At 42.2% G+C, this 14,332-nt stretch overlaps 1 protein-coding gene across 1 annotated transcript in view; it reads right to left on the bottom strand.

The window, feature by feature from the left end:
- Nucleotides 1–14,332, bottom strand: part of ush2a (Usher syndrome 2A (autosomal recessive, mild)) — a 129,835-nt gene that overhangs the window by 36,257 nt on the left and 79,246 nt on the right. The window contains exons 55-59 of the mRNA XM_068741852.1: nt 7,578–7,801; nt 6,811–7,150; nt 4,946–5,143; nt 4,695–4,849; nt 1,469–1,667 (exon numbers count right to left, since the gene is read on the bottom strand). Coding sequence (XP_068597953.1) covers nt 1,469–1,667; nt 4,695–4,849; nt 4,946–5,143; nt 6,811–7,150; nt 7,578–7,801 — 1,116 coding nt within the window. The remainder of the gene's footprint in view (nt 1–1,468; nt 1,668–4,694; nt 4,850–4,945; nt 5,144–6,810; nt 7,151–7,577; nt 7,802–14,332) is intronic.

The following is a 14,332-nucleotide window of genomic DNA, read 5'->3' on the forward strand; positions in this document are numbered from 1 at the left end:
TCCAGTTACTTCCTGGGGGAGAGGGGGATTTCACACACACATGCTGGTTGCTTACACTGGCACATGGGGCTGGTACAGTATTACACTACATTACCATCTCTATTTGGCATTGTTTACTTTGCCGCATGCTTACTCATGCAAACACACATGCTTGTGCAACACACAACTCCTGACCATACAAGCCCACCACAGGCACCATGGGACTAGTCTATTGGCTACTGGCAAAGCTGATGTCTGGTCTGAGTCCAAGACAGAGCAGAGGGGAAAGCAAAAAAAAAGGGAAAATGCCACTAAATAACAGCTTCAATATGTGGCATCACTTTGATTTGACATCATAAATGTAATAGTAAAAATCAAATCAGCATTAAAGCACTTGACGTGCTTTAATGCAAAGTTACTTCTAGTTAAAAACAAAAGAATGAATATCGACCCTGTTTAAAAGGAGGCAAACGTAATTTATTATTCTGATAATTCTTTTTTTTTTTTTTTTTTTACAATTACCTTTATTGTAGTGCAAAGAAAAAGGTTGCCCAACACTATATGCATTGTCTGTTAACAGGACACATTTTAAAGTGAGCTAGACGTTCAGAAATCTGAAACAGAGAAACCCAGTTCACTCTGCAGGCACAGTGTGACCATACACAGAGAAGAAAGAGGTGAATAATGTTTAATCAACTGGGTCAGCACAAGTCAACCAGCCTGACAGTCTTTTTAGGGTTAGTTAATTCACTTGAAATCCACACACAGACACACACACACACACACACACACACACACACACACACACACACACACACACACTCACTCACGCTCCTTGTGTCTGGTGAATGTAAGTAGGTCTAAAATGCAAATAAAATTTTTCTTGGAGCTGTTAGAAACAGTTAAAATCCCCCCAATTTTGAACATCATTACATGACATATCAAATATTTCAGTATTTTTTTATTGTTACATATTTTGCCTCTACCGGTATTTAATAAAGAAAGGAGATTACAGGAGTGTACTGTGTTACAGTTGCTCGTTTCATGCAGGATTTGCGCTCGCCACAATGCTTTTATTGTGGTATTCGTGCCCTTTCATTTGTGTGTAAAATGTGTCAGTGACTGACTTTGTCCACTTCATGAAGGTGTGTCTCGTATTTGTCATATTTTACATTTCTTCTATGGGTTCTTGATACAAATTACTTTATTACTTTATTAATTAAATTACTTATTACTTATTGTTTAAGTGTGGCAAGTGGGATGTGGCACGGGTTGTTTTGTTTTGTGTGCTTTTTGTCATTGCCTGAAATAAATAAATAAATACCTAACCTAACCTAAATGTTTGGAATAAGAGGGAATTCAGTCACTCACATATAGATAAACACATTACAAAGGAGAAAACGAGGCAAAGAAGAAGCACAAGAAGAAAAGAAGAATGGAAAGGGCAAAAGTGATGGAAAAGCATTGTGCGTGTCAACACGACACTCACCAGTAGCAGTATAATTTCTGGGCCCATTGTTGTGAGTAAATACAGTTCCGACTCCAGTCTGGTTCAGGAGGTACCGCTGAATGACTCCCCTGGGATGATCCGGTTCAGACCAAGTCACGCTGAGGGACGAGGGGCTTAGGGCTGTTACCACTGCAGGCTGCACACCCTCTGGGACCCCCCAGACCGTCGCTGCCACCACCTTAACACACACATTTTACACATACAGCTAAATGTAATCAAAATGAAGATGTGAATTTCTGCTGTGATCATTTCTGAATGCCATTAACAGCATCACAGACACAGTGAAAAGCAGAATCCAGACTCAGGATGTCTTAAAGAACACATACCTTGTTGACAACCGAGATTTACATTTGCTATTGTCTTTGTTTCCTCATTTAATTTCTCTTCTGCAAAGAGACCTTATGTTACGGGTTCCAATCACAAGCATCAACAAAACATCAAGCGATTCCTCTGAAGACTCGGGTTATGCAGAAAATGACTGCTTGGAAGTGCATTGTTATGAGTGGTCATCTTATTGAACACTCCTAGTGTCGTATCTGTGGGCCCCTGTGAACACTGAGCGGATGTGGAGACCACAGAATCACAGGGCAATCTGCAGCTAATGGCAACCGGGATATCCTGCCTTAATAGACTGTCACTAGCACTTCCCCCACCTGTCCTACACACTGCTACGCAATTAGAACACTGCTACTACAACTATGGACGCACACACACATACTCGCACACGCACTAAGGCATACAAATAAACAAAACAAGCTCAAAGACAAGTAACAGCAAAGGAAGGAGAGGAGAAGAAGTTGAAGATGCAGGAAAATGGTATCAATCTAGGGCCGTATCGTTGCTGATAACACGCTAATGCATGCCAAGATTTTATTGAAATGCAAAAAAACCCAGAACCATGGATACAAAAATACAATAAGGCTGTTGAGACTTCACTCAAATGTCATAAAAACCTGCATGACGCAATAGATGCCTTTCAACGACATTAAGGACATGAGAGAGAAATGGGATGTGTAGAAAAAAAGACGCCGGAGAACGTTGACCACCAGATGACAAAGATAAATTGGTGCTCGGACGGTGGGGAGAGGTGAGGTTGGGTGACATTAAGGAAGAGACAACCGTTTGGGAAACCAAAATAGTGTGATGTTAAGATCAGGCAAACGACAGGACAGAAGGAGCAGAGGGAACACCACAAAGGGCTCCAAAGACAGAGGAGGACCAATTGCTCTTCCTCTATCTCTAAGTGGCCAATGGTATTAGATCAGCACCTTCTGTTGTCACAGCAGGATTGTGTATGTGTGTCTGTGTCTCTTCCTGTGTTTGTGTGTGTGTGTGTGTGTGTGTGCACGTGTGGGGGCTGATGCCAGGTAATTGCAGTGGTGTATTAGGTTAGCGCAAGTTATCCCATAATTGGGACTGTTTGGCCAATTTTTACTGGTGTACAAACTAATCCAAATCACTCCCTTTGCACCCTCTGCTGAGTGTATGTGTGTGTGTGTGTGGGTGGGTGGGTGCACGTACGTATGTGTGAGAGGGGCCGAAGGAGGGGCCGTGACAGAGGTTTGACTGTAGAGGGTATGTTCGGTGCACGTTGTTCTGTTGGTCATGTAATTCTTGTTTCCAGACCTGCTTTGAATGATAGTTTGTGTTGTTCTACATGTTCTTATTTTTTATGGTAGGATTATGTGAATGTTAGAAATATAATGCAGGTGTACACTCACCAACACGAACTTCCCGACAGCTCTTTTTTTGTGGAGAGAGAGTATGACACGGTCACTAAAAATTACACACAGCCCAGCTGCCTGTGATGTAGCCATGAAGTAATGAACTGATGATGAAAGACACTTTTCTCAACATGTCTTCAGAGATTTTACGATTTCACAGGGCCATCAAAATCCCCTCATTTTAGCTGGCAATTAATTTGCATCAAATGATTAACAGTAAAGATTTATTTATCTTCTCGTGTTTGTTTTATACAAGTTCGCCCATGTTGGTTGTTTGGCGTTCATGTAGTCGCCTTCCTCCCCCTCCCACCCAATGTCAGCTGGGATATCCTGCAGCCCCACCCTATATAAGATATGCAGTTACGAAAAGGAATTCATACATTATATGAGGCAATAAAAACAAATGACTGATGGTTCGCTCGTCCACCGGTTTACTTCTCAGTCGTATTCATATTCGATCTGTCCCTTAGAGAAATAAACGTACGTTTAGTTAGAACCCACGTGTTTCCCTTTTCTGGTTTAAATGTTGGTGGTAACAAGATATTTTCCTCTCCATTGTTCTTCTCTCTCTTATCACGGACCTACATCCATCCATTCTAACTTCATTCATGCCCCATTCTGCCCAGCGTTCACTTATTGTATACGATCAGTCATCTATTTACCGGTTCAATCAGCTGCATTGCCATCTCGCCCATCTAGTGATGCATCTACATGCTTCATCCTTCATCCTTATGGTTAAAAATGAATGTTAAATAACCTTTATAAAGCTACAAAGACAGTTTTCCGTGGGAGCCTTCATCACATCTATGAAAGAAAAATTAATCGTTATGGTGATATCAGCTGGGCTCCAGCCAGAGAGATAGAAAGGGGAGTTCTGTGTGAAGCCATTATGGATGCTATCACAAACATCAGGTAGGCTCAGCAAATCCAGCGCCGTGCATGCGAGAGGAGAGCTGATGCATGGCTAAATAAAACGTGTTCCCACATGGAAGCTGGAGAACTCACTCATCATGGAAATATCACACAATGCAATTTCTGAACATACGATCACACAGAGCTTTAGAATGAGCAAAATATCACTTGCAGAACAACAGAGCTGAAATTTGATGTCAATTACTATGAAGACAGGTCGAACAATGGATCAGGTGAGTGGCCGATAGCAGACGACCAATGCTGCAAGGCTGGTGTTGTTACCGAACAGCAGGGGTTCAATGTCTGGGGGGTTTCTCAAAATATGAACCTTTCAACACTCACTCCCATTTATTCAGGTGCAGATAAAGGATAAGTCGCAAAAGCAGCTGCTGCACGCGGTTGACTATTATGGTCGATGTATTGATCAGCTAACTAATTGGCTGCTGAGATTTCAACAACACGCTAGTCCGGTTCTGTCTTTACTTTATCAATGCCATAAACTCCCCCCAAATGTCTTGATAATGACCTGATATGACTGTAGCAGCGCCGTCACATATACACATTCTTACCTGTGCACTATCGGTGCAACCAGCCCGGTTACAGACCCTCAGCTGGTAAGTGTACACGTGGAAAGGCCTGATCCCACCAACATCAGTGAAACTGTTTTCATCACCACGGTAACGCTCTTGTCCATCTCGAAGTATCACATAGTGGGTGACGTCTCCTGGCAAAATGTGAAAGGTATTTTTTGTCATTCAGTCTCTGAGTCATCTCAATATTAAAAATATAAAAACATCGACATACACAACCAAACACGCACCATTGGGCCTGGCAGGTGCTTCCCATTGCAGACGGATGATGTCATCTCTTTCAGGTAAACGATGCCAACGGGGCGGGGCCACCCCCCATGGTTCGTCTTCGCTGGTGGTCACTGTTGTAATGTGACTAGTGCATTGTCCAAAACTGTTCCAGGCCCTCACTCTGTACTCGTAGGTGGTGAAGGGCTCCAGATCGAAATCTATCACGGAGTGGGGGAGGCATGAAGGATAGAATTAGGAAAATAAAATAATAAATTAAGGAGAACAAAAATCAGGAAATCAGAAAAACAGACAGATAAAACCAGACAAAAACATAACCTCCTTGGTGGACAAGAGTGGATGAAAATAATAATAATAATAATAAAAAAAAAGCGTTAATTTAGCCTTGAGTTACATCTGAGACTTTGAATAATAATAGAAAGCCTGGGCCGCTGTTATATGTAGCATGTACGTTTCTCTGCACTGTATGAAGATGCATGAAACATATCATCACTGGTGCATAGTTGTAAAGATCCGGCCGTAACTGAAGCATTCTGGGAAAGATGTTGTGACAACACTTTGGGTGAGGTGCAGACAAAGGAGGACAAATACGTTTAGATGCACACGTGTATTTTTAGGAGAGCTAAGGGACTGATGCTGTAAAAGAAACAAAGTTTTAACCACCAGTCTGGGACTCTTGACTTTACTACAGTTAAAACTGAAGCAGTAAAACACACATGAAAATACCGATGTGTGTACCGATACAAAAAACTGTTATTTGGATGGAGAAGTAATTTAATTTCCCAGAAAAGTGTACCATGATATTGTGTGTGAGTGTGTGTGTCTGTGTGTGTGCATGAGAAACATCTGGTTTATGGTGGGTGGCGACAGCTTTATGTGCCTCTGCCCAGATGGTGTCACAGCATTTCCTACAAACTCTTATCCTAACCGCCCCATGCCGCACACACATACACACACACACACACCAAAAGATGTGCATACACCAAACAGAGGTACACTTAAGAACTAACTCAAGAGTAACACACACATTATTTTACACACACACACACACACGCGCACACAATATCTAAGACCACAATTAGTCTTGATTAGACTGACATCAAATACCCTGATAGGTAAGACAAGTGGACAGACTAAAAATCCAGACACCAACAAACACACAAACACCAACAAACACACAAACACACACTCCAGCTCCCTTTGGGCTGGTAAATAGTAGAGAATGTTGAAATGTCATTTAAACGCCAATCTCTAAGTTTTAATGGCACACAAGTGTGCCCCACTGAGAGCGCGACTATATTACAGCTATCAATGTGCACTGCAACAGCTGCCCTGGTGTGTGTGTGTGTGTGTGTGTGCACACATGTGCGTGGTAGGGCATCTGTCTCCGTCTCCCTGTTGATTGCAGCGGCTGACACATTTAGAGTAAATGCAGAATTGGTTTTGCAGGTTTAAAATCTCCGAGTGGCGTGCTTCACAGATGGCTGTACTCTGCACTGGTTATCCTTCATAGTAGCTCACAGGAAGGAAGTGACAGTCCATAGGTCAGAAACAGGACAGCAAACACATTATGAACAATCACAATGTTTGAATATCAAATCTATTAGGGTTACAGATGCATACTGACACCAGATATGTGAGTATTAGAGAAAAATCTAATTGAAGTGAAACTTAAATCGAGCTCAAGGCTAATGCTACGACTTTGAGCTCAGTTTCTCATCATATTTTGTCAAGAACAGGAAAAAACACACGTTGTCAGCCATTAGTTAGATAACTTATCAAAAAAGAAAGAAAAGTAGAATTATATTTTAACAAGCTTACATGTCTGACATGGAGTATGGTGATTGACAGGATTGTCGCAGATTACCTGTATAGGAGTACTTTTGGGCATCGCCGCTGTACACTACCTCCTCATTCCAGGAGCATGTGCCTCCCTTGAACTGCAAGTTCTCAGTTTCCGTGAGACTATATGCGTCTGTCATCTTGTACGCGCTCTGACTTCTGTTCAGATGTGCAGGCAGGTTTGTACCGAGCCTTTCATGCGTGGCATCGGTGGAAGGTGGGTCCATCGTGGAGGATGTTCCACTGGGTGTGAGCTCAGACAGGACCCATGTGCAGGCGGTCATCGATGGATCGAGGTCACAGGCACCACAGTAAGCTGTCGGCGCTGCAGCTATGGGGCACACAGCTCCCCGCAAACACTGGTGCTGTGCACAGGTGGAGGGTGACAGATAGCAGAGGTGATGCAATAGAGGTTAAACAGACAAAAATAGTAGTAGTAGTATGAGGTTCAGTTATGTGATTCCATTCTATAGGCACAAATTACTGGAATACTTATTGCAAAAAAAAGGACCGGTATGTCTTTCCAGACTGATGATTAATTAATAATAAATAAATAAAGTTCAGGAAGACTAAACCTTTTGCACACTCGGGCCATACACCATTTATGAAGCTGTTCTGCTGACAATTGTCGCCACATCTTATCCAATAGCACAGCAACACACCTTCATTCTCAACCTATCATCTTGATGCTGTCATTTTAAATCCAACAACCATAAACAACAGAGATGTTTTCCTTCTTTGAGACATTAACAAATGGAGACACCACACAAATGATCTCATGTATAAACACACCTGTATATGCAGGCCTTGCGTAGGCCGGTCAGCACACACATGCTTTTTCGGGTCATATCCAATCCCGTTGCAGCATTCCTCTTCCTGATGTATGACCTTTGATCCACAGCACTGCAATGTCACTGTGGCATTGCCAGCGGGGTTTAATGTAGGATATCCGTCTACGCCCACGCAGCAAAGAGAGGTTGATGAGTTGATGTAGTCCAAACCGCAGCAGATGAATCCTTCAGGTGAGAAAACATACATCATGATATGATTTGTAACCAACCTATTGCTATTCTAGAACTTATGAGAGACATTCCATTTCATGCAACCGCTGTCACTTTTCATTTACTGAGTGAAATAGATGAAGGTGTTTTGCGGGCATGGGTTGACTCCAGGATTTCAGTGACGCTGCTCCACCCATAAAGGCTTCAGGTCGTCCCACAGCATCAAACGCCAACAGCGGATCGGTTAATATTCCACATTCAACAGTTATGTGTAACGTCATCTCTTCTTGTCCTCCTGCTTCTCTCGATGTAAGCAGGACATACTCAAATAACACTCATCCTATGAATGTGCATCTTTCCCCATTTTATACCGCTCCACCCTTCCTGTCATTTCTGCTGTCCTATCCCTCCGTAACCTCTCCTCCCCATCTTCACCTGCTCTTGTATCACGCTCATCTTCTCTTCATACAGTCAAACTATCCAGACACAGCTGGCCTAGACTGTCTCTCCTCTATAATTCCAGAGTTCTTTCTTCCTTCCTTCCTGCAATCCTTTCTCCATCTGCATGAATATACTTTTTATGGCCCTCAGAATATTAGAGCACATCATCTCTTATCAAGCTCCTCTTCCAGCCCTCTTCTCCTTGCCAACGTGCATCTTTTCCTATCCTGTATTCATCTATTAGTACAGCGGTAATATTCACACTATGCCGTCAAATGAGGGACGGTGGAGAGGAAGTGTGTTTTCCTGAGAGGTGCCATCGCTGACAGTGATAGGTGATGTCTTTATGCCACCACTTCACCTTCAGCAGCAAGGTGACATTTAAAATAAGTGCCATCACTTTATTTCCCGACAAATGTTGCTGCTGAATATAAAATTTCAAGCATCTGCATCAAGCATCATTCAAGCATCATCATTTCTCTGCTGCTTCATATTGTAAATTTAAAGACATTGAAAATGATTTAAAGGAAAAAAATATTTGCATTGAATTTTAAGTAGAAAGACATTTTCTTTTTCAAGGATAAGCTCTTTGGATTTATAGAATATGAACATTTTAATCAGCTGACTACTGTCTTTAGTCTTTTGCACACAATGCTGTTGTCAAGGCTACATTTTGAACTGTAATGAAGATTAGTAATAAAAGCCGCAAAACCTACATGTCAGTGCACCTTTATCATCCAGCAATGGTAGTTTCCAAACCCCAAATTAAAATTGGAAATACTAAAAAAAATTTTTTTTAACTGGTTGCCACTATTTTTACCAACAACATTGCAGATAATGTGGAGAGCAAACACGGTGAATTAATACAAACGGAGCCAATCCGGTTCCTTTGACATCTTAGCTTAGCTGAGTGTGGAGACTGTCTAGGTTTAGCCTTGCAATGGATTAGTGCTATAATATTGTCCAGGTATAACACTGAATCAGCAAAGTACCCCATACTGTGAGGATGCACTGAAAATATGGATCATCGTGACTTAAATACACGAGCAGTGCTGAAGGAAAAATACAAATCGTATTTTAATGAGTTCAACAGTAAAAGCGTCTCATTTGGAATCAGTGAAATATTGCAAGAATATTTTTGTGATTATTTTGTTTGGTTAAAATAATCTAATGCTTATGAGCTATTAAGCTAATTTATCCTAACAGTTGATGACATGCTAATCTATGTCACTATCTACCTCCAGCTGTGTTGTCCATTTTATTTGACAGCACACATTAAACACTAAGTCATTGCATGGCCTCGCCCTTTAAAGGGGCTGCGGCTAGTTGTGGAATGATAAATAACGAACTGTTTAACGGCCTAATCGGCGCTCACTCTCTGCACACGTGATGCTGATCATTTTTGCAATCATTTCACTTACAGACCAAGAGTGGGGAATGACACTGGCGGGAGAACATTTTCTCATGTGCTGTTGGAGTGCATTATATACTCACAGCATCCACCACAGGCAACATGTGGCAGGAAAATGCATGTGTGTGTGTGTGTGATTGTGTGACATAAAGGCAGTCTGACGGCTAGTAACTCACTTAGCAGCGGCAGCTGTTACAGAATGGGGGCTTGGTAGCCAATTCCCCTCGCGCCTTACTTCAGCTTCAATGACGCGCAAATAAACAGCTCAACACTTTTCCAAAATAGCTCCTCACCACTCATCCCTCGTCCTCTTGGCATCCTCACCTCTATTCATATCCTCCATACGGAAACCAGGCACTTTATGACTGGCAATTTTTACTCATTTGACTCCAGTCCACTTACACTCTACCAGCCAGTCCATCTTTCCATGCATCTTTCACCATACTTGCTCAAACTCTGTGCATCTCTATCTTCTTGAATGCTTTTTAAACGTACATTTCCAGCATCTTTGTCTTCCAAATCTATCATTTTTATTAATCTATATCAAACATCTCACTTTTCTCTATGATCTTTTATTCAAGTATTTATTCTATCTTACTACTGATCTACCCTACATTTCTCCCGAAGGACAATTCTCACCCCCTCTTCTGCTCATATTTACATCGTCCGCTTCTTTCCAGCTGTCTCTATTACTTCCAAAATGTCTCTTTCCATCTCTGTTTCTGCAACCAATGAGTCGACACCGTTTACTGTTGTACAACAAAAGTTCACTTTCATACTATTACCGATTCAGCAGAAAACCAATCCCCGCTTTTGTGAGCGTTACCTGTGTACGGATGAGTGTGACATGCTTGTACATTTGTGTTAACGTTCTGAAACACAAACCTGTTTTCTCTATAAGCTCTGTGTGATTGTTCATATGCATGCATATGTGTGTGTGTGTGTATACGCCCATGTGTTGACAACATTTTATCACACTCCTCTTGTTTTCTCTCTTGCACTGCAGAATGCTTCAGCCCTAATCTTCAGATTTACGATGGATTTGCATACGTTCGTTAATAGCATAGGGAGCGTTGCGTCAACACAAGGTGCTTAGACAACGGGAATTATTATTAGGGTTTCAGTCATTCCACTTAATGATAAGTCAATATTTAGCCCTGCCAATGAACTACTGATAAAAATGTGTGTTGTGGATTAGGGTTATCCGAGCTCTCAGAGACCAAAATCCCTCCACAACTTTAATCAAACCACACACTTTTAAATACCTGAATATATTAAAAGGGTTTTGGCACAAAAGTGTAACACAAGTCCACACGTAAACAGATTTTGTAAAATGCACATGCTCACACAATACATGAGAAACAGTGGCGCAGAGGATTGCACTGTTGCTGAGTGTGTATGTTCTCCCCTTGTCTGTGTGGATTCTCTCCAGGTTCTCCGGTTTCCTTCCACCTCCAAAGACATGGAGTGGAGCTTAGGTGAACTGGTCTATATCAAATTGTCCGTAGGTGCGCGTGTGTGCGTGCATGGATGTTTGCCTTTCGTGTGGCCCTGCGATGAACTGGTGTCTCCTCCGGGGTGTACCCCACCTCTCATCCACAGTCAGCTGAGATAGGCTCCAGCAGCCACTTGGCCTGCAAGGTGGATCAGCGGCTGTAGACGAGACGATTGCAATAGTCTCATCCAAAGGAACATGGATGGATAATATAAAATAAAATATTTTTTGCATTTTGTGTTTCTAAAAAAATGCAATGTCCTGCTCAATACCTCAACTACACCTTTTAATTCCAATTTAAATACAAGTTAACTCCATTAAAACCACCAATACATGGTGTCATCCTGAAAAAAGGTTTTGTAAAACACAGGCAACGTAGTGTGTGTGTGTGCACGTGTGTGTGCTCTTCGTGCTCCAGAGGGGCCCGGCGATATGTCATGTCGAGAGATGAAATCAGTGGATTGACTTTCTCACACGGTGCACAGTATTCCCCTGTGGACACGCGTGCATGTTGGGGCAGCAAGCACACACCTAATCAAAGACACACCCAGACCTTTCCCATCTGACTGGTTGTCCTCTTGTCTTTCTGAGATTTTATGTATTTTTTAATCTCAAGAACACTGCCAGCTGGGCATGTGTGTGACATTGTGTGTATACGTATGTGTCTTATATTGGTGTGTGTGTTAACAATGACCAAATGTGTTACAGTTACAGCATCATGAGTACCACTGTGGTAAAAGCCCCCCCCCCCCCCCCCACACACACACACATATACACAGCAGACTCCTCAGAGCCTCTGGTTTTATTCTTGACAGTCATAAAAGTAAACCTAATAGTAAAGCCATCATTCTAAATATATTAACATAGAGAGAAACGTCTTCCTGTGTTCAGAGAGCACTCGATCTTCTAAAGCAGCCAGACGCTGCTATTTGGAATGCACTACCGTTTGCCATTTGCTACCCATCATTGATGAGACTTTTGGCAATCATAGCCACACACACACATACACACACACGCACATGGATGAAAGGATGGAGGGATGTATAGCGAAACATATAAAAATGCAAACACATTCATTAACCACAGACAAACACATGAGGAGAGTGATAAGTAATAAACCTTGCACACTGACACATGCACAAACACATCAAGTCTCACAACTCCGCCAGGCTCGGAGTGAGCTAGCTTAACTACTTGGATAATCTCCCTCCAGCAAATGGTCACTGTGCCCTTGAAAAACATATTTGATTATTACTTTTTCTCCCCATCTTCTTTTTTTCTTTTAGCATCATCACAGCCATTTTCACCACGCGCTCTGATGATGGCACGGAAAGGCGCGCGTTAAGATAACACCCCGGCACCGGCAGGCTTTTAACACTTAAACGGTGAAAAGGGATATTCAGATTTGTCCTTGAACGTTTGGATGGGGCCTGCTGGGCTGGGACAGAGGGAAGGAGTAGAGGAAGCAGTTAAAGAAATGCAGGCATTTTAACATTCACTAGAAGAAATAGTGAGGTGAGGAGGGCACTTATGGTAGCACCCACAGTGAGAATTTAGGGGGGGGGTTGAAGGGCAGACGGAAGGGTTAAATAACTAAACGCTAGAAAGAAAATGTGTGAAGGGGTAATGATTAGTGAGCGCACACAGTGAGGCGGGAGAGTTAGGGAGCAACGGGAGGCCAACGATGGTTCGCACTCGTATTCCTTTAAACACCATCTAATCTCATGTAAATCTCAGCTAAACATTTTAGACAGAAATGCAGAGAAAGCAGAAAAGAGGAGCAAATAAAGAGCTGAAAAGTTTGTCTTTACTCTGCAACTGTGGTAAGGAAAGCTAAAAGAAAACTGACGCAGTCGTGTCTGGAAACAGACAGAATCCGCTCCGAAGTGAAATGCAAACAACTGACTGCAACGAGATACTGCAGTTTAGTACAACTGGGGAATAGTCAAAGCTGGATTTCCAACTTTACTGGCAGCACATATATGAGGGAGGGTCAACGAAGGACTAGAAAAGGTGTGGGATGTTCAAAAATGGCTGATAGGATCAATCCATACGTAAATATGTGACTTCATGAGAATGAAAAGATGGGGAGAGGTGAAACAATTTGTAAAAATCTACATGGGAAAATAACCCAACAGTTTAAGAATGTTTCGTGCAAGGAATATAAATGTGATTGTTGCACACATAACCTTGCCCTTGACTCTTCTGAGGTAAGGACAAAAACCAACACTGAATGCCCATGACTTTCCATCCCTCTGGTGACTACATGAAAAAAGATTTGATGAAGAGTATTATGAAATGGGCTCAGGAACACTTTAGGGAATTGGTAAACAAGTAAACAATGTTTGTTGCTGCATTTCCAATTGTGAGTTCAAACTTCATCACAAGAAACACAGTCCATTTACCAACAGCGAGGTAAGGTCCTTAACGTCTTTGGGCTCAACCTGAGATAGACCGCTGCAAATCTGTAAGGTATATTTCAGGTGTTGGACAACGTAAACTAGTATGTCAAAATTCAAACAACATCTTTTTGGGAACTTCTCCTGTTATTCCGGTGAGACGTCAACCCATTTTCTAGGTGGCTGCATCTGCGTCATTCGGAATAATAGCCTGCAGGGACCAGCCTGGACCGCCTGAAGTCCAGACTTTCGTCCCCTATTGAAAATGAAGCACTAAATGAAACAATGGAGACCTCAGACTGTATATTAAGCAAGAACGGGACAGTTCTGCTTTCAAAGCGTCAACAGGAAGCATCAGTTTCTGCATTTAAACAATAATAGATTATTCATGTCTGGTACTGAACATTTAAATTATAAGGAAAACGTTGCACTCATTTTTTTTTTTGAAGAGGAAAGAAAAAAAAGCAAACTTATCCCAAACACACACTTTAAACCTACCAGAGTGAAGAGTGAGTTGGTTTGTAGATGGATGGGTGTGTGCGTGTTTGGTGAGTGGGTGCTCACACAACTGGGTTTCATAATGAGTGTACATGTGCATGTAATTTTGTGTAGTTATTGTTGTGTATATACGTGATTGTGTGCACGCACACACACACAGGTATCTGCACAAGTCTGTTGCCGTGTGTGTATCTGTTGCCAGACGGCTGTCTCCTGGCATTGCTGTTCCCCTGCAGTGTGTGTGTATGGTTGTTGACAGCACGGACGGTAATGTGTGATAGATCGCACTTCAGGGACCCCAT

Source organism: Brachionichthys hirsutus, chromosome 1 (assembly GCF_040956055.1).
Source record: "Brachionichthys hirsutus isolate HB-005 chromosome 1, CSIRO-AGI_Bhir_v1, whole genome shotgun sequence".
In the NCBI taxonomy this organism is placed as follows: Eukaryota; Metazoa; Chordata; class Actinopteri; order Lophiiformes; family Brachionichthyidae; genus Brachionichthys; species Brachionichthys hirsutus.